The 21,794-nt window shown below is 32.6% G+C and overlaps 2 protein-coding genes and 1 long non-coding RNA gene across 4 annotated transcripts in view; all 3 read right to left on the reverse strand.

Moving 5' to 3' along the window:
• LOC105342642 (uncharacterized) overlaps positions 1 to 20,344 on the reverse strand; it is a 52,070-nt gene extending 31,726 nt beyond the window's left edge. Inside the window, exons 1-2 of one of the 2 annotated variants that reach the window (XM_066065192.1) lie at positions 19,979 to 20,344; positions 17,865 to 17,964 (exon numbers count right to left, since the gene is read on the reverse strand). In XM_066065192.1, the coding sequence (XP_065921264.1) occupies positions 17,865 to 17,964; positions 19,979 to 20,305 (427 nt within the window). In that variant the 5' untranslated portion in view covers positions 20,306 to 20,344. The remainder of the gene's footprint in view (positions 1 to 17,864; positions 17,965 to 19,978) is intronic. The other variant, XM_066089232.1, reaches the window with a different exon arrangement.
• On the reverse strand, positions 609 to 4,466 carry LOC117685540 (fucolectin-like). The gene is made up of 4 exons (XM_066078257.1): positions 3,908 to 4,466; positions 3,010 to 3,106; positions 1,085 to 1,330; positions 609 to 823 (listed from the first exon to the last, which is right to left on the reverse strand). Exons 1-4 carry the CDS (start codon positions 4,205 to 4,207, stop codon positions 609 to 611), a joined length of 858 nt encoding a protein of 285 aa, XP_065934329.1. The 5' UTR covers positions 4,208 to 4,466.
• Positions 11,747 to 12,375, reverse strand: LOC117685899 (uncharacterized). The gene is made up of 2 exons (XR_010707595.1): positions 12,331 to 12,375; positions 11,747 to 12,070 (listed from the first exon to the last, which is right to left on the reverse strand). It is a non-coding gene; the product is annotated as an uncharacterized lncRNA (long non-coding RNA).
• Positions 20,345 to 21,794: the final 1,450 nt, after the last annotated feature.

Genomic DNA, 21,794 nt, shown 5'->3' on the forward strand with positions numbered 1-21,794 from the left:
TGCAGTTTGTTTACATGTAACAATGGTGACTCTCGATCTCGCTGAAAATTTAACATTCTTCATTTTCCGAGGTCGGTATAGCGTACTCCGAAGAAAGTCTGAGGCAAGTAATGAGACAATATCAGTAGTAAATTGCATGCACAATTTAATGATATTAGTTGTTTTCACAGAAGTTGCATATAAATAAGAGTAATCAGTCCAAAACTATTGCAGAATTTTGTGGGCAATAAATAGACAATTTGTTCAATGGTTGGCACTGTAGCTCCCTGGTCGTCCATCTTAATTTTTTTTACACCGGGAGCTGAAGACCTGCAACTATGCTGTGTCGGACCGGAAGCATTTGATAAAACATCATTCGTTTGAAAAGCAAAGGCTTATCACACGGATGGTATACTCTACACGTGATAAAATAGTTTATAAAAACGCTTTTCATTTGTATAAAAACTGCTTGCAGTTTTATAAATAAAAACAATTAAAGCAATCATTAAATAGAAAGTTTTATTACAGATGTAAAACTGAACATTCAGCTATTGAAAATCTCACCTCAACATATACATAATTATTTGGTCAAAAAGAGAATCGTTTCGTTAAGACATCAGTAATAATAATTAGACAGAGTATCCAAACACTTCAACTTCACAAAGAGTGAGATACTCAGTGATTATGGAGATCTTTACGAATCTCCCCTGTGGTAATGTCGGACAGTCGATGACGACCAGCTGTGACAGAGTACCGGGACCAGCAAAGAAACCACAGGGAGTGTTAACATCTGACTCTGTAAGCACTACAGTGACGGTGACATCCCGAAGCCGGTCTGAAACATCTAAGTAAAAAAACAAACATATATTAATGTGAAACTGTTTACTAATAGTTCGAAAACCTGCATAGATTCCATTTTGTTCTTATATTTTCGTCTTTTTATCGCATTGTTAAAAATAAAAACGTAAAAGATAAAAGGGTATTCCCCGTTTATTTTCACGGATGTAATCAAAGCTATTCTTCACTATTTTACGTCGTTTTACAATGACGTAACTTTGTAGACTATACCGATAGTTCGTTTAACAATGTTTCTGTTTACCCTTACCTTGTCCCCACTCGTCCATTCCTCTATTGAATATTCTGAGAGATCTGATGGAATATACAGCCTGCAGATCCACCAACCACCACGGTGTTGTGTCTCCACCCGCTGTGCTGGTACACAAGTCTACGACAAAGTCTGTACCGTTGTTGCCATCAACTGCCAGATTGGCAGAGTAGTTCAGTCCAGCTTCTGGCCATGTAAACGTTGATGATTGTGTTGCAGGCTTATGGAACGCAAGGTTGGAAACAGCTGTCAATAATATTACAAAAATGCAGATATATATTGATTATTTAAAGGAAATACAATACATTGACCGTTGATTAAAAAAAATCAACGGCTTTAAAAGACCTTATTCTTTTAAAGTGTAATTTTGAATATCATGTAGAATAGACTAACAAATATTATCGCTTTCCCTTCCCCTCCTCCCTTTTCTGTCTATCTCTATTTCTCTCTTCAAAAACCTATCATCCACCTCTCTCTCTCTCTCTCTCTCTCTCTCTCTCTCTCTCTCTCTCTCTCTGTGTGTTGATATTATAAGCATCCCATTTAACATGCAGTTATAATATAAATTGAGCCCCCTAAAGTTTGTAAAATGCAACGAATTTTTTTTCCATCATTTTAACGTGTTAATTTGAGAGAGAGAGAGAGAGAGAGAGAGAGAGAGAGAAAGAGAGAGAGAGAGAGAAACAGCAAAGGATCAACTTGTTAATATTAAAATTTTAACTTTAAAAAAATGATTGGTTTATCACATACATGATGTAAAACAATGTGGTTTCAACAATAATTCCAGGTACATTTGTTCATGGCTTATTACTGAACACTTTGATTATGTGAAACATATTATCTTGTTATTTGAGAGTTTAATGTTTAAAGTATTAAACATAAGGCAAACATTCCATTTTTTAAAAACAATATTTTAATAGCATACCGCAGAACTTCAACTGCGGAGAAAATGTATTAGAATTTAAAGAACGATGCAAATAAAACAAAACCCATTTTTTTTGGTTATATAACTATAACTATAACCATATAATGGAGTTGTCTTCCTTTGCTTGTTCATATTTAGTTATTTATCATTGAATATAATGATTAAGGACGTTTTACGATCAAAATTTAACAATTATCTTTGTAATTTCTAAATAAACAAATAAACTTGTTAATAAAAAAGTATTAATTGTCTAACCAAAAAAAGTAACAAGCAGAACATTTAAAATGAAAATGCCAGATGTGGAATCAATGAAGGTTAAATATTTAAAAGTTTTAACAGGAGAAGTGAGTAACACATGGTAGATTTTAGAGCTTTTTCTTTAGTTTATATGACCACAGGGAGAGTGTTTGTTCCCCAAGGGATTGGAGATGGCAGGTTGTTGTATTTAGCCACCTTGTTTTAGTTTATCTATGAAAGCATATACTGTTATACACATAAAAATTTATTGAAAGTTAACAAATATGGGAAAATTATTTTCATCAGTCTTGCACCTTTTTAATATACACTTTATTCCTGTCGTTTTTCTTTTTTGTTAAAATTGTAGGCCTCATTGTCCATTTTTATAATATTTCTAGCAGGGAGGTGGTCGTCATTACAATATTAGATTTTTCTACTCCAATATGAAACTTAATTTAATGCATATATGAGACACCTTGACAAGTACTTGTATAGGCTATGGTACTTAAGTGACTATTGCTTTTGTTGTTGTAATAAGCTAGACTTACGAATCTTTCTTTTTAACTTAATGGGTATTTATTTTTATTGATCTTGAAATAAAATATAAGCATGCGCCAACTCTTTGTGTTGTAGCAAAAGACATATCAATGAAACAAATATATTGATTATTTTAAGTAATGAGGATCACTGTTTTATTAGTTTCATTTTATATTATGTGAACAGATTTACATTGTCTGTATAAAATAATCAACATTTAACCCACTTCGAATACAATGGACTTTCTTACTGGACAGCGTCACACATTGATCGTCTGAGGAGCACGCCAGACATTCCTGGTTCATTTCTGGTACATTTACAGTCTACAAGACGGTCACGGTTGATTATAAAAGCATGTTATTTATTTTGGTTAACATAGACATGTACATTATACGTGGCTATCTGTTAGGTTCGGTTTTCTTTTTTTAATAACAAATTTTACGAATTTCAATCGCTGAAATTTTACTTAAAGGTGTTCCTGCAATGTATTTTATGTTGTTGTTGATAAAACACACAAAGTCAATGTTCAAAAGTAAGAAAGAATTATCATTTATTTGTTCCTCCATTTACTGGCTTCAATTTGCAAGCTATGAACTATACAGTACGTGTAGGTCTCAAATTGGTATTGTAACTAAGCGTACCTGGCATTTTGGTTAATCAGTGCATTTTAACCCTGAGAAATTTCGTTTCTGATATTTATTTTGCAAAATCGCGTTTCTTGACTTTTTCTCTATGATATATCTTTCATTCAATTTAAACATTACCATTCTACCTACTAATAACTGACATTGTTTACAAGATGCAGAAAAAAATTATAATGGGTAACCAAAACGCTATGATTTAAACAAATTAGCCTCTTAACCATTTGAAGGTTCTTGCACACAATTTACAGCTTTTTTTTAAAGAATATTTTTCTATATCTTGTAAATTTACAAGAATGCTTTATTATTCCCCCTTAAATATAAGGAGCCCGTTTTCCTAACAAACTCTAATTCCTCAGGACATATGATAAAACAAGCAATATTAAAAATGTATGATCTTAAAAAAATGTCATTGATACTTCGTATTATGAACATTTCTTACGTATTATTGACCAGTCAAAAACAGAAGAGATAAAACAATACCTGATTAAGTTCAATTCTAACATAGTCGGGATTGGTTTCCGTTTTGTCGATGGCCGACACGAGTTCACACAACAGTTCCTGTTTCCGGTAGTTGACTCCCCGACATAGCTTGGGTCTGTGTCTACATTCCCGGACACACTGCTGTTGTCCAATGATCTCCAACACCCGAACAACGGGGCAACGATACCTTTCACCGGGAACAACCGCAGATGTCACTCCCTCGTACAATGATACAACACACAACAATACTGTTGTAAATGTCACTTCATTCAAATATTTACCAATCAGAAGGTGAACCATTCTGTGCTTGTTTCAGATTTAAGTATAAAATTAAATGATGGTTTTTAGGTTTTGTTTTTTGCTTTGCTTAAACAATTACACTTTGTATAATATGCCACCAGCCTAATACGTGTATCTTTTTCGCAGAAAAAATATAAATTAAAATTGAATGAATTTCTATCAAAGAACTCTCCTTGAAAAGCTTTTAACGAAATTAATAATATATATTAAAAGATTCTCTAGAAAAGCTGTCTTTGAACAATGGAATCGACAAAAAACCCAGTTCAATGAACGATTATATCGTAAACAGAATGTGATATTTTAATTGAAGTTACTTTGTTCTTTATGATATTTCTATATCATTTACAATCAATTTCCCTTATAGCTGTTCTTTAACTTCTGAATTCAAAATCTGTTGGTATTTCTAATAATTATAAGACATCGTTGCCATTTCTGTATAATCATTGTTCCCTTCTGTTAATTGACTGTACATCTACTGTACAGAGGCAATGTACTCTACTGACCAACACTGTACCCCACTGTACGAGATTCTAACAAACATTGCATTGTTCTGTCACCTACTGCAACAATTATTTTTTTATAATTTGTAAAAAAAAAAGTAACTGAAATTTAGTTTCTTCCAAAGTCCATATTTGATACCAAATCCTGGATTTTTATATTTTGTTTTTTTTTTTGCATTCCCCATTATTACTTAAAAGAGAGAACAGGCTTCTAATTTTTTTTTATTTTTTTTTTGGCGAAATAATTATTACATACGCATATTTAGAATTATTTCCGATGTAAGTGCAGCATATGTATGTAAATTGCAGAAAGTTGAAGTTGTTTGTACCATTAAGTCAATACAGTAAAATTAATATTACTTTTTTAACAATGAAAAAATATTATTACATGATTGCAGAAAGTGGAGGTAACCGTTCACTCCCGACTTCGAGCTTAGTTAGTGAAATTTATATCATATTTTTGTGTTAAGTCTGTTTTGGTTCAAAATCAACAAACTATCAACTAGTTGACAATATTTGATCTACACATTATCGGCCAATAGTAACTTTTTTATTAACGACTGGTGGTAGCTTAACAAATGCAGTACACATTAGATTGTACGTGTAACTGCCATACACATCGCAATTTATTTTAATTTTCCAACGGTGTCTTACATTTCACCAAGTGTCCCTGTAAAAACGTTACCAAGCAGTCAAGGACAATGTCTGGGAAAATGGAAAAAATCTTATATCAATTGTTGTAACATTATACAAAGTGTAATGTAACATTTGAAACATGCATTTTTTTTCTAAGCGTGTTTATTGAAACCGCACATGCCATAACCGACTTTATGTGTATACTACCCGTGTGATACACCCTCGTGCAGGTATGTTAAGGCTTCCTATAGCGATGTATAGAAAAACATTCGTCTGTACTTCATACAATATGGCGGTACACTTAACTTTGACATCACAATCTGCATTTCATTCGATAGTACTCAGGGAATGTATCGTAACGTTGATATTGAAACATTTATTAAAACTACGTGTTTCCTTTACATAGATGTTGCCGTTAATCGTAATGTAGACTATAGATCTCATTCATTTTGGTGGTAAGTATCAAATAGTCGACAGATTATATGATTTCAGTATATGAATATAAGTATGTTTACAAGGTATTGATTTTAAAAAACTGTTTTCTTACTGATCAAATAAAGTATCTAGCATTGCTGGGAATGTATCATCAGTGTGAGGATTGTAGCTTCTACAGTTATTTCTACCTGTAAAAATAGGCTGTTTTTTTTTATTATAAAACAGGATAAAACCCAATCCGTTCTGATTAGGTATTTTTAATAAGAGAAACTCAATATAAAAGTTCATAAATCCATGCATGCAGTGTTATAGATATATCACATATAGTCTAATGTGCAACTCCAACAAGTATCAGTAAGATCTCTTACATATATATAAGGAGTAAACCTGAAAGGGTAGGAACGCGCAAAGATTTTGCATTATACGGTATGTTTTAAGACAAGAATTTATCTATGATATTAATTAGACGGAGAATCCAAACACGTCAACTTCACATAGAGTGAGGGCCTCAGTTGTCTTGGAGATCTTTACGAATCTTTTCCGTGGTAATGTCGTACAATCGATGACGACCAGCTGTGACGCGGTACCGGGACCAGCAAAGAAACCACAAGGAGTGTTCACACCAAATTCGATCAGCCCTACAGTGACGGTTACCTCCCGAAGTCGGTCTGATACATTTAAAAAAAAAATATGTTGTATTTCTTAGAAAATTAATTACTTCACAACAGAAACATTTGCAGCCAAGTAATACTTGAATACTATAAAATTATACTTGCAAAAATAATTTTAAAAAACAGAATGGCAAATAAAACGTTTTTTTCCCCGTATATCATCGATTTTATATAAGTTTTTGGCATTTACAGCAAAGTAAGGTGGACTGTGTCATGCCCATCTTTATATTATTATTTAGCAATGACGTTTCTCTATAAACCTACCCGATAACGTCAGTTTGGACACTTACCTCCTCCTGCGTCTATTCCTTCGGCATCGGGCGACATAACACTCCAGGGCTTTCCTGTCACCTCGGGGCAAATATTCTGGTATGTCGCCCTCGAAGCCATGTAATATATGTATATTGTTCGGTAGGTTTACCCAATGCAAGTGCCAAGAGAACTGTCAACAATATTTGGTGATAGTGTTAATAAAATGCAAAGTAATACCGTTTATACCAAAACAAAGAAAAATTACTTGAAATAACTGTTCATTAAAATGTGCTTTCATTCAATGTCTGCAATGCCAAATTGAGTTTCTGTTAGAAATTTCAAGAACTTTATTTCATAATAAAATGCTGTCTCTATTATTTATGTCGAAACTAATTCGACTCTTATTAATTGAAAAATTTAGCTACTTTCCATTATAAACAGCTAATACTGAAATATCATGCGATTAATCTCCAACCGACTTTCGCAGCAAACATAAAGAAAGTGGTTTCCTCATGATCTGAGTTGTCGAATTCTTTTATATTATTATTAATTTTTTTGTCATGAGTAAAGTCTGTTCTGCACAAAATATGAATTAAATGATATTGATGTTATTTAGCATTGTTCATGGTTTAAGCTGATACAAAAATATACCTATAGAAAAACAGAGAACATTCCATCTAATTTCCTTATTCGTTTTCTTCAAGACTAATTTGGCAGTACTGAAACAAAGGCAAAATGTATGTGGTAGTCAAAATAATTTGCATGATTTCTGTTGATTCGTTTTTAATTTTTTTGTACGACAATTATATGACACACAATTTAAACATATTGAAAAAAGCTTTAAAATCACACCAGTTGTCATAGAGATTTATTGCAAGCAGAATAACATGAGTATAAAGAAGTTAAGGACAATTAATATTTTAGTATTATCATTCTTTGTTACTTGTAGCTCAAAACAATGACGCTTTTAATTTGTTAAGCTTCAATGTCATTTGTGAGTAAGCATTAAATGGTAAAAGGAATATTCGATAAATAAACAGTAAGTTGTGTCGTTTCTGTTAAAGTCTCGTCATTATACATTTTCTGTGGTTGAACAAAGGCTTTTAGTAGTAAATGCTTTTAAATATCATTCATAAAACATAGAAATAAGTGAGGCTGAAAAACAATTTGTTTTAGAAATTAATCAATACAACTGTTGTTTACATTATTTTTGTAAATACTTCATGATATCCCCCGCAAGCGTGGAAATATATATTTCACACATTAATATTTTTTATTTCTGTTTTTTTTTTCATTTTTGTATATTTTACGGGATATCCTGAATACATTATTATGACGAAAGTATTAGTTTAATCGTTAAAAGTATATAGAAACAATCAATATTCCACGTGATTCAAATTAATACACATCTCCTGTTTTGTCTTTCATCTTCTCAACTTCGTATCTGTTTTGTGTCGCTGTAAATGAAATGGTTCTTTGGGTAGTTGGATGTATCAAATAACTCTTTATTTCGAGCCATGTCCTGATACAAATCTTCCGTTTGAAACTTGTAAAACAAGCAAAGTTGCCCTGTCACTATACTGTTTCCTGACATAGTTATCCATTATTAAATTGATACATGAATAGTTTTGACAGGTCTAAAACAGTCATTCCCGTGTAAATTGGTTTGTTAAGTAGCAATATAACCTTCTTGTTTTTTACACCAACCAAGTGTTTGTTAAAAATAGTGAAATTTTCAGAACTTTGCTTGGCGACCCTTTTCCGTAAACCCTTTTGGTTATTGACCAATTTGAAGTTCATCCTATTTTATATATTTTCCATCGTTTTCCTAAGAAAGGGGGAATAAACTTTATAATTAGAGAAAAGAGTGTTGTCCTAATGTAACAGAAACAAGTATTGTAAACGTGCATCTAATAGTTATAATTCATGATATTGTGTATGAAGATTTAAACTTTCATCTACGGTCCATCTGTAGCGTCATAAATAGGTCAAACACATGTATTTTTGCAGTATATGCTAGTTTTATACATAATGTGTGCTGAATGCATGAATTGCTCAGAACCCTAATATTGTCTCTTTAAGCTGAACACCACTCGTAAATTGTCACCGCCACACAGGTACCTGGTATATGAACCCTTCGATTTCGTTACACCGGATTTCCAACTGAAACTCGTCGCTGAGGTATAGTATTCTTTTCGTGGTCTTTGGATTTTATGCATTTAGTTCTTATTTTATGTGCTTATTCAGTTTGTTATTATATTTTGACCAGTTTATTTGGTGATAGTATTCTCTTGGCATGAAAAAGGTGCGTAAAGCGTTATATTTTTATTGTGATCGAGTAACAAGGCGAGGCAAAATGTATGTCCACACAGGTGAGACCTCTACAGCGAAATAGTTTAAACTGCGAAGAGGTCTGCAGCTTATAAGGGGTTGTAGGGATAACGGTGGTAAGAGAGAAATACGGCGCAAGTGCATATTTACGAGCAGTGTTCAGCTTTAAGGAAATTGAGGAAATGTGTAATTTGGTGTCATATTTGAGTTGATTATGGACATACACTTATTATCATTTTGTTTTATTGTAGCTTTTTACCGAATTCAGGAATAAGTCATTGATGAGCTATCTGTCTTCTTGAGGCAGAATATTTAGTGACATCGTGCAATACAAATAAGTTATTATTTCGGAGTTAAATCTAACTGTTTTTATGTAAAATTTCACTGAAATAAACTATAAAATATTTTTTTTATCTATCATTAATTTTTCTTAGAGCTTAATTACTTCATTTAATGAAAATACTGATCAGAATACTTGCACAATTAAGTTGTTGACATACACGAAATTGCGAATGCTAGGTAGTTTGAATTGACTCGAACGAGAAATAATTTCTGAGTGTTAACTCAACACAAGTTAATTTTTCCATTTTTAGCATTTTAGAGTTACAATTTTTATTTCAAAATCATTCGAATTTTAATTATTTTAAATGCTTTGTTTTTTTTCTCACTGTTAAACTTTATTTCTTAATCGAGGAAATTTATTGGTAGCGTTTTACTTTTTAATTGTATAACCATGGCATCTAAACAATTTGACACTTTTCTGGAAATTATTTAGTTACGACAGATTGTCGGACAATAAGTTAATTTGTTAGATAAACTGACAAATTCCTCGTTCAGGCAAACCTTTGAAGATAAATTCTTTGTGTTATCAGAGCGACACTTTAGCGACTCCCGAAGATTATTCTATTTTCATTACGTCAGAAAACTTATTTACTCGTTTCGGCTTTACTTAATCTTCTGTTTGTTAACATACGTACATCGAAATTCATCTAATTGACTTTATCACCTTTTTGGCCTTTATTAATCAGTGTCAGCTCGTAGAAGAAATTCTGTGAAATTAGCCCGCTAGCGTTTAAATCAAGTAACCTGATTGGTCAATGAGAGCAATTCCAAATTAAGCCGGATGGTTAGTGAATTTACTTAATTCACTTTCCATCCGACGTTTAAGGAATAAAGAACTTGTTTTAATTTTACGGAATTGTTTCTCTTTTCCATTAGGTAAGCTTGAATGAAATGTTATATATTTTCAGTAATTTAGGTTTACATTACAGTATTTTATTATATTTTTTCTGTTGCTAATTGAGATAAATTTTAGTTTGTTTTGTTTAAAATACTTAAGAACAATGATTAACTAAATATTTCTTATTATTCGGCGGAACTATGAATTTGTCATTTCAGAATTTTAGTTTTCATTTCTATAAAAGATATTTCGCGTCATTGTTTATTATGCCATGATAAATAATTTTGCTTCATTTCGTTTAAATGTGATTTTTATTATTGAATTTCTATGTTGTTAAATGCTGTTTTTATAAAGTTTGAATTCGCCGCGTAATTATTGTAAACCTGTATGAACTCTTCAGTGCGAGAAGGTGAATTTAAGAATCGGTAGAAATTCGTCAGCTAAGTAATATTTGTAAGTTATTTCCTCTTTAATTATTTAACGACAACAGTTTTTTTTTGTTTTCTAGTTTTCTTGCATTTTATAAGCGTTATGCATTTTCATACTTATGCGGAATTATCGATCCTTAGATTATAAGCGTAAAAACGATCTCGCATTGCTGTGTTTTACTACAGGGTGTTTCGAAATATGTTTTTGTATTAATTTACTTTTCATCCGACGTTTAAAGAATAAAGAACTTGTTTTAATTTTACGGAATTGTTTCTCTTTTCCATTAGCAACCAGTAGAAAGCCGAATGGCATCCTACCAAGCTATTCCCCCAACTTAATTTTATTCACAAACAGAGAAAGTCTCTGTGTGAAATATTTATGTTGAAAGTACTAGCAAATCTTCGAAAATAGGTCACTGAAGCGTTGATGGGAGGGGCTGTGTCTAGCTGCAGGTCTGAAGCTTCCGGTCTGAAAAAAAATCGGATGGACAACCTGGGGACTACAGTGCCACCGACTGAAAAACTGTATACTTAATGCAAACGTAAACGTAAATTCGCCATGCAATTTTCTACTGATATTGTCTCTTTTAAAGCATCATTACCAGCCCCGTAAAGAGAAGTGGTGCAGTGTGTTTACATGTAACAATGGTGACTCTCGATCTCGCTGAAAATCTAACATTCTTAATTTTCCGAAGTCGGTATAGCGTTCTCCGAAGAAAGCCTGAGGCAAGTAAGGAGACGATATCAGTAATAAATTGCATGCACAATAAAATGATATTACTTGTTTTCACAGAAGTTGCGTATAAATAAGAGTAATCAGTCCAAAACTATTGCAGATTTTTGTGGGCAATAAATATACAACTTTTTCAATGGTTGGCACTGTAGCTCCCTGGTCGTCCATCTTGATTTATTTAAGACCGGGAGCTGAAGACCTGCAACTATGCTGTGTCGGACCGGGTGTATTTGATAAAACATCATTCGTTTGAAAAGCAAAGGCTTATCACACGGATGGTATACTCTACACGTGATAAAATAGTTTATAAAAACGCTTTTCATTTGTATATCAACTGCATGCAGTTTTATTAATAAAAACACTTAAAGCAATCGTTAAATGAAGAGTTTTATTACAGATGTAAAACTGAACATTCACCTCCACACATACATAATTATTTGGTCGGAAAGAGAATCGTTTCGTTAAGACATCAGTAATAATTATTAGACAGAGTATCCAAACACTTCAACTTCACAAAGAGTGAGATACTCAGTGATTATTGAGATCTTTACTAATCTTCCCTGTGGTAATGTCGGACAGTTGATGATTACCAGCTGTGACAAAGTACCGGGACCAGCAAAGAAACCACAGGGAGTGTTGACATCTGACTTTGTCAGCCCTACAGTGACGGTAACATTCCGCAGACGGTCTGACGCATCTAAATAAAAAAACCAAAAGATATATTAATGTGAAACTGTTAAGTAATAATTCGAAAACCTGCATAGATTCCGTTTTTTCCCTTGTATTTCTTTTTCTTTTATCTCCTTACTCAAAAAGTAAAAGATAAAGGTGTTTTCCCCGTTTTTTTTTTCACGGATGTTATCAAAACTGTACTACACTATTTTACGTCGTTTTACATTATCGTTACTTGAAGACTATACCGGTTGTTCGTTTTACAATGTTACTTTGTACGCTTACCTACTCCCCACTCGTCCATTCCTCTATTGAATATTCTGACAGTTCAACCCAAAATTGCACATAAAGTGCTGCTCATGTGTATTATCATATGGGAAGGGATCTCATCCTTAGTTATGAAAACTTTAATTTTCAAATGTATTACCGGAGCTACATGTGGCCTTCATTTTTGATTAAACTGGTACAAAACAGTTATTTATGGGCAAACACCTGGTGCGGGTATTACTGTCTAATGACAGCATCTAGATTATTTTTTATCAAAAGGCAAAACTCGAAAATCTTGCTTGCACCTGAATATTCACAAGTCTGTCAACTAATTCTTTGAAAGAATATTATTATAATGATGCTGGCTGTAAAATTAGTGACCCAGAGGAATCTAAATTCGTTGTCCATAGCTATTTATTGGGGTATATTGTGTGCAAGATATAGTTATGAATTACAATATTAAACAAGTTACAATAGAAATTCTAGTTACTCTTTGGTAACATGATAGTAATTTTTATGGATTTAATGTATCTTTTTTATGTAACATTTTAATTTTATTAAGTTATACATATTCATACAAGGTCTTTAGTTTGTACCTTGTTTTGTTTTTGTTTTTTTTGTTATTGGATACGGTTTATTTTATCTTAATATAGTCTTTAAAATTAATCTATTTAACATTGTAAACAAACATTTTAGGTAGACATTTTTTAGTAACATTGTCGGTGAGTACATGTATTTAGACCTTTTATGTCTCGAACTACCGAGCATGGGGAATCATTTGGATCAGGAAAGAAGATAAACATTTAAGAAGTTGGAGATCTGAGACATATTTGAAGAAGAACTTGCTGGTTTTAAGCGCATATATTAATTTTTATAAAATGCTTTCTTTACATTGACATTTTACGAAGAACTACTTGATATCCCGCGCAAGCACGAGAATTAACACTTCTTTACATTGACTTGATACCATGCTAAAAATGTTTAACACGATTTTTTTAATTTTTGTATGTACTGTTTCCAAAACTTTTCTTTATTCCTTTTCTTAACTTGTTCTATAAAATTGAAATAAAGAAAAAACAACTGCAAAAACAAAGCGGCCGAATTCTATTAGGAGCGGACAGTAATGAAATTCTAAATTGAAATTAAATTTATATACATGCACATGTACGTGGTGACTAATTTCTTTCGTTTTAACTGACTGAATTATTTTATAAATTGAAAGCAGATCAATTTTGAAATTGTTTGATACTGTTATAGCTAAAAAATCGAAGCATGCGGTTAAAAAGGAAAACAACATAACTGCATATATTTTATTGACCCCAAACAAGACAGCAACAAATTAAAACTTAACACATACTGTTTAATTATTATTCAAGTTAATTATGAAATATTGAATCAAATATCCCGATAATAGTTTATAAAAAGCTTTACATTTTATATCAACTGCACGCAGTCTTATAATTAAAGGAATTATTAAATAAAGAGTTTTGTCATAAAACTAAACATTAACCTCACCTGAACATCTATATACTAGACATTGATTGGTAGGAAAGAGAATCATTCAGATAAAAGATATCAGCAAAAATAATTAGACAGAGTATCCAAACACTTCAACTTCACATAGAGTGAGATACTCAGTGATTATGGAGATCTTTACGAATCTCCCCTGTGGTAATGTCGAACAGTCGATGACGACCAGCTGTGACAAAGTACAGGGACCAGCAAAGAAACCACAGGGAGTGTTGACATCTGACTCTGTCAGCCCTACAGTGACGGTAACATTCCGCAGCCTGTCTGACACATCTAATTAAAAAAAATCCACATAAATTATTGTGAAATTGTAAACTAATAACTCAGAAAACTGCATAAATTCCATTATTTTCTTTGTTGTTTTTCTCCTTGCTAAAAAAAATAGTAAGAGATAAAGGGGTATTCCCCGTTTTATATTCACGGATGTAATCAAAGCTGTAATCAATACTGTACTTGACGTCGTTTGACAATGTCGTTACTTGTAGACTATACCGGTAGTTCGTTGTACAGTGTTACTGTGTGCCCTTACCTAGTCCCCACTCGTCCATTCCTCTATTGAATATTCTGACAGATTTAATGGTATAAATAGCCTGCAGATCCACCGACCACCACGGTGTTGTGTCTCTACCCGCTGTGCATGAACACTTGTCTACGACAAAGTCTGTACCGTTGTTGCCATCAACTGCCAGATTGGCGGAGTAGTTCAGTCCAGCTTTTGGCCATGTAAACATTGATGACTGTGTTGCAGGTTTATTCAATGCAAGGTTGAAAGCAGCTGTCAACATAACAACACTAGATACTAAGTGATAATATTGAGAGAACACAATACACTAACCATAAAAAAAACCACGAAAAGTTATTGGCCCACAGAGCTATTACTCAAATACTAAAAAGTTTTTAGACCTTTTGATGTGTACAATTTAATATTGTGTGGAGAAAAATAACAAATATAATTGTAAAACATTATCTTATTTATCAGTTACCACACACCCTAAACATAATACCATTTATTTTATTTTTCGACGTAATTGTTAAAACACGCGCCATAATTGGTATCACAATTTACAGCTAGTTGAACAATAATATATGTGTTTGAGTTCTTGTTCTGATTTAAAACATGGTGACCTGATTTTTTTAAGGAAGACTTGTTAACAGGTAACATAGGTTACTTGAATTCTAACATTAGTACATAAAATACCATTATTGTACAGAAGCTAAAGTAAGTAATATTTCAATGAAAATATTACACATTTTCTGCAAAACGATTTTATAAAAACTGCAAATAGAAATCGATTTCATGTGACCTAGATATCCACACATAATTTTCAAGTAAACTTTACATTATGTCTTAAGTACATATATAATAAAACAGTTAATCTTAATTAGGGTGTTATATCTCTTACCCCCGCACGATTTACTCAGTATTACATTTACGTCAATATAAATATATTTAAACATGTTTAAAAACTCAGTTAAGTCATATAATGAAAACGTTTTCATTACACATCAAATAAGCCAAGGCTCCGGGATCATGAAACTGTCTTAAATTTAAGTTAGAATTTTGTCTTAAATCTAAGATTTAGACTTAGTTAAGATTGCTTACTTAAGTGGATCACAAAAAAATCTAAGAAAAAACATAGCTAAGATGTGTCTTAGCTTAAACGTCATAGTAACACACGCGATTTTTCGACCGAAATTGTTAAAAGTGGAACTCTACTTCGTTTGAAGATTCCTATCGGCTGCATCGTAAACATTTATCATACATCACAATGTTAAAAAATTATATTTAAAAGATGCTCTACACAAATATCACCATAGTTTCTTACTGGATAACATGCCAGTCATTTTACAAACGTGTTTACAAACTTTCACTTTAACAAAGGGAAATAACTTCAATAGCAAAGAGAAAACCCTAGACTATAAATAGAAAACCCGTTGACGAGGGAGCCGCCTTCTTTGCTGATCATTTCTTATTAAAAATCCAACGAGTGTTGCCATTTTGAACTTACTTAGTAACAATCTATAAACTGAAGTCTGCCTAATAGCAGTCTTAAGATTTAAGACAATATTTCAGACTTAACCCTAAGTCATTTTTTTGTGATCCACTTTAAGAACAATCTTAAAATTTATTGACTTAAGATTTAAGACAGTTTCATGATCCCGGAGCCAGGTATATGTACTTTGGGTATTTGATTTAAGGTAGCTCGCGGGTTTACCTGCTTATGAGAAAACCTACCTTGAAAATTTGTCCACGTGATCCATAGGTTTTATAGTTTTATTTCTAAAATTTATTTAAGATTCGTCTGCGCGGTAATAATGTTATCGTGTTTCAAATACAGTGTCATTAATAAAATCAAGCAACGCCATTTCAATGAAATATATAGTGAAATGCACATTTTAGCCGAGAAACGCATTACAAAACTATGCTCCAAACTTTTAAACGATTCAGACGAAATTAATTATACTCAACACAAAAACAGAGGAGATAATTATGAATCAATTTATAAAAAAATATCAGTATGTGTTCTCGACCAATTTTTCGCAAAAAAACTTTAAAGATCTAAAAGATTTATCAAAACCTTATATTTTCATTACGACGTTAGCCTGACGTCATCATTTCCTTAATTCTTAGAACACCAAAATTGAAATGCATTTATTGACAAGACTAGCTGTTTAACGCATTTTAGAACATGTAAATGCTTATTAGACATTATTGTTAATGTTATCAAATCCAATTAATGTAAGGCTGTAAAGATACAGAAAATTGCAATTTTTGTTTTTATGAAACTCTGAGTCAATCAATGCAAAAATAAAATGCCAGGCAACTACTGACATTGTAAGTAATTAATCGAATAAAACAGTTATCTCAAGCCAAAAGAAATTTAAGAATTTAATCGGTAGTACAGATTACGGAAGTTATAATTGAAAAAAAAGCGAAGTTAATGCATACATTCTATTTTAAAACATGACTTTAAATGGAAGAGTTCTAACTCACACTCATTCTTTATCTTTATAGAACAGAATGTGACAATGTATGTGACATCTTTAAATTTTCAACACTTGATATTATAAATCTTTGTATAAACAGTCATAAACCGCATATAAGCTTTTTAAAATATTTTCTTTTAAACTTCTAAATATCTCATTTGTCATTTTAAAATAAAAATATGAGTTTACTATGACGGTCAACTCTTTACGTCGATTCCTATTGTGACGTCAGCAAACCCGCGAGCTACGTTAAGTCACTAACTGCAAACATGATGCTTGATTTAAAATTCATTGCACTTCGCATAAGTGTTGACATTGCTGGCGCCGTGAACGTGATTCAGCATTTGTGATATTATGAAAAAGTACTATGCAATTAAAACAAGAATAAAACATTAATAATTAACCTTCTTTACAGACAATGTCGTATTTCCACTCTCCGTTTGACTGGCAGATCAGTCGCCCCGAACCAGACTGGGAATATACGAGGCGTGTATCCTCCTGTGTATACCAATGGCGTCCTCACGTTTTGCTTTACTCAAATCTATTCCTTTTTTATCGGGTATTCCACAATCTTAAAAAAGGGGTATATCGTAAACGATAAGTTTTTAACGTTGAAATTTTGTAGATAAATATCAAGGTTAATAAAATATCCCAGACTAGAGTCAGAAGTACAATGATTTTTCAAATACTTATTGATCATAGATTGACCCTTGGAATATTATAACAATTTATCATACACCAGAGCTTCCTTAACAAAAGATCATCCTAAGTAGTCGTCAACCTTTCCAGTCTCTTGTAATGATCTTTATCTGGTATAAATTATAAATAACAATTCGCATCAAACAATTTTTATATCTGCAAGTATATTAAGATAAAACAAAGATCACATTTTAAAAAAATGGGCATTTATAAATTTGGTATTGGATAGTAAATTCTTTTATAAAACACAACTTTCTTTGGTTAAAAAGTTGCCAAATTATTCAACTCGTGTTGATTTTTATTTGTATCTAAGACAAAGAATATTATAATATTACCTGACAAAACACATTCAAAGAATTTATCTTCAGAATATCTCTTGTGTCTACATTTCTCGCTGATTTGACAGGTTGAGTTTAGACAAGCTCCAGCCAGATCCTACCAGAATAAAACCAGCTCTTGAATCATCAGTCTTTGTAATCATAAGGCGTGCGCATTGTTTAAAGTGAACATTTGCAATAATAAAGAAATTTATTTCGACCATATACCGACATTTTTTTTTAGAAATATTTTTTTTGCAAACTGTTTAGCCATTTAATATATTACGTTTTATAATTAGATCGGTTTAGACGTTTTTATTTAAAGTGTATCTCTTTACTGATATTTTATTTTGTTATCACACGATTAAATAATTTTCTTTATGAACCCTTGCAGTACATTAATCATTTTCTTTTTTTGACTGCCAGCTTCTACACACTTAGTTCCTGGAGCTGCTGCTTGTTTCGTTTTGATTTGCGTAAATACAATCATATAAAGTAAATGTGACGCTATAATTTGCAAAAAACCCATGACTCGTAAATCTTTTATGCCTATTAAGTTTCATTTTCATTATGAGAACGTGCATTTGCGGGTCGCATATTTTTTTTATGTTTTCATTCGACGCGAAAAATAAACAGAAATCATTGTGTATTTATTTACCAAATAATCTTGTTTGTTTTTGACATTCCTAAATATTCACTTTTTCAAAAACAAATAGTTTCTTTTATGCTATTGTGATCGTCTATTTAAAACTCTCACTAACAAAGTGAGTACACTACGTTTTTCTTAACATTTAAAACGTAAAGGATCCTGGTACCGCACAAACCCAAGATATTAAACATATGTTTAATAAGTTTTACACGATTTGTACATATTTCATATATATATATATCACGTAAAAAACTAAGTTTTGATAAGCTGAGAAAATAAAATTATTCGTTGGGCAAACACATAAATATTGAGTTTCACTTCCGCTTCATAGCCGCGCAAGAAAATGTAAATACGGCAGAGTGACATATATCATAAGCAAGCGGTCTCTTAGTGAAACCTTATGTTTTCAAGAAATAATGTATTTGTATTTTGAAGATGCACTCTCTATGGATGCATACGACGGCAACCCTCGTATTTCTCACTACAGGCATCGATTAACTCCAGTTTTTTTCTTACGGCGTCAATCCCACTGTCACAAATTGTAGACGATATCGCAATCACGTGAAACTCAAATCAATGTCTAAAGCAACTCGCATAACTGAACGGCGAACGCAAGCTGAGCACACGGTCAGCAAAGTCTAAAATTAGAAAGTTTCAGGTATTGTATTATTAAGCCTCTAGTATGATCAAATTCAGTATTTTTCTTCCTATATGTGTCATACTCAAAAAGTAAATCATCTGTTTTGAATGACCCAGTCTTTTTAAGAGCAGTTGATTTGATGCATTTTCAAAAGCAACTTTTTTTTTAGTAAAGTTTTTTTATTCTGGCAGATATAATCACCTAGTGAAATCTGAATCAACATCTGAAACACTTCCAATAAGCAGATAACCAGTTTTTGCTCATTTGGTAATTGCAATAATGGATTTAGATTAAAAATATATGCGAGCATGTTTGTCTGACAGTTTGTCAAACACAGTAGATTTCAAGAAACAATTCAAACCACAACGGAGATTTTAAAATCAGTTGTACAATTGAATGTTTAATATATATTTCGGGTTATCTTGTCAAGAAAATAAATAATTTCAAAAGATCTAAATGATTTTTAAAAAGTGGCAAAGACCATACACCACATGCCTAATCAAACCCTGTTCTGCCCCAAGATATTCATGCAGCATATTTTGACGATTTTGATAAAAAATAAACATACCTGTGTAAGAAGTGCAATTGAAATCAATTATTTAAAATACGGCATGCTAATTTCATGTCTGTTGCTATGATTTATTAAGCCGTGTGTTGAAAACTTACAAGCTAGAAAAGGCGTTTGAATAGAGAAATCGTCGGATATTTTCATACTATTAAATAAACATCTTTTTACCCCTGATTTGTTTATAATATCGAATAATCTAAGAAAATGTGTCTTGCTGCACAAATATCTTGAGACATAGTATAAATAGTTGTTTTTAAGGATTCTAACACATTTACCTTTGGCCAGTGCTCCTTTTCACTGTATACCCAACCAGCACTCTCCATGTACCTTGTCTCTGCTGTCGTCTTATTTTCATAATTGCTTTCACAGAAATTGGCCCCTTTGAAATAGTTAACAGATTTACACCGCGGTGTAACCAGGCATTCAGTCACACAGTCCAGGAAACTGATTTCTGCGTAGGATTGGATTACTTTCCCGTCAAGTCTGTGCCCATGCTGAAGTAGAGAGAAGCCCGTTTTAAGGCTGCCATAACACGACACAAGGATACTGAATAAAAACCACGGATATCTGAAGATTTTAGATAGTTGCATTGTAATGTACATGTAGGATAAGGTTTCATGTAAAATAAAGTAGTGTTTTGTACCTTGAACAATTTTAAAGTAGTTTTTCGTACCTTGACGAACTTAAATTGCGCACTTTAGAAAAAAAATTAGGGCCAGTTAGATTTTGTATTACTATTGATTTTTTTTAATAAACGTTCTTGATATGTAGACTAATGGTAGGCATGAAAAGTTAAAATGAATATTTCATAAATAATCAGAAAACATGCTAAGGTGACAATGACAATACGTTTTCATTTACTTTGATCAATAAACCTCATTGTGGTTAAACAAAGCCACTTGAAGATATCTACTTTAAATAATATATGAAATGAAAAACTCAGTGATGCAAAAACTAATTGGTTTTAGAAGTTTCACAATACAGCTACATCAATACAGGTATAAAGTATCAGTTCCATGATTATACCTGCACTTTCTAAAGGGTATATTTTTGTTTCACTGGTCCGTCCGTCCGTCATGTTTTACTTTTTAACAACTGCTCTTTCATCCTATAAACCAGCAGGCCGAACTCTTGGCGCTGGATTTGGGGTGTCATTTTGTTTTATAAAAAAGTTTTTAAAAATAATCTATTAGTCCTTGGGGTTAAATAATGACGTTTTTAAAAAAAAAAAAACAAAAACCCTGGATCCTTGAACTCGTCTTATGTTTTTGCCACAGACTAGGCATAAACTGGCTTTGGATTTTGGCTGTTTCAAAAGCACTGCACATGCCCTGGACAAGATCAACTTTGCTGCACATCAAGCAAGAAATTCACACTTGTCGGGAGTAGATTCATCAATCAAGCTGAATCAAGATATGCACCCATAGAGGGTGATGCCCTGGCTTTTGCAGATGGTTTGGATAAGGCCAGATACTTTATACTTGGATGAGACAATCTCATCATCACTGATGATCACAAACCTCTTTAGAAATACTTTGAGACAGATCCCTAGAGGATATTCCGAATTCCCGACTTTGAAACCCTAAGGAGAAAACACTGCTATATCGATTTCGCGTCACTCATATCCCAGGCGTGCGGCAACCTGCAGCTGATTGCCTCTCGCGCCACCCAGCAGGAAAACCAGAACAACTGCACCTATCTGATGACATAGCCTCTATCAGCCATGCCCTTCTAAAATCTCATTTTCTTGCTAGTATAGGTTCTGACGATGACCCCGACAATATGGAAGACAACTTAGTCGCTGCAGCAAGCACAACACTCAACTCTATCCATTCAATCAGTCACGTGGGACAGGTCCGCATAGCTACTACTAGCGATACCAACATGCATCAGCTACTTCAGCTTATCGAATCAGGCTTGCCTGAATCCAGGCACGAATTCTCCCCTGCCCTACGGGAATACTTCCAGTTCAGAAAAAACCTCCACCCTTTAGATGGAGTTATTCTATTCAAGGCCCGAATTGTTATACCCCCTTCCCTTAAGCCTCTTTCACAATTGGCGCACGAGCAGAAGCGACAAAATATTCGTGCG

The sequence above is a fragment of the Magallana gigas genome, chromosome 1, assembly GCF_963853765.1.
Source record: "Magallana gigas chromosome 1, xbMagGiga1.1, whole genome shotgun sequence".
In the NCBI taxonomy this organism is placed as follows: Eukaryota; Metazoa; Mollusca; class Bivalvia; order Ostreida; family Ostreidae; genus Magallana; species Magallana gigas.

Excerpts from the sequence above, each read along its gene's own strand:
- LOC117685540 (XM_066078257.1), bottom strand. The coding sequence starts at position 4,207 with ATGGTTCACCTTCTGATTGGTAAATATTTGAATGAAGTGACATTTACA. Across the intron at positions 1,331-3,009 it reads GAAAGTCCATTGTATTCGAA|CTGTTTCCAACCTTGCGTTC; the intron begins GTGGGTTAAATG and ends TATTATTGACAG. Across the intron at positions 824-1,084 it reads AATGGACGAGTGGGGACAAG|ATGTTTCAGACCGGCTTCGG; the intron begins GTAAGGGTAAAC and ends TTTTTTACTTAG.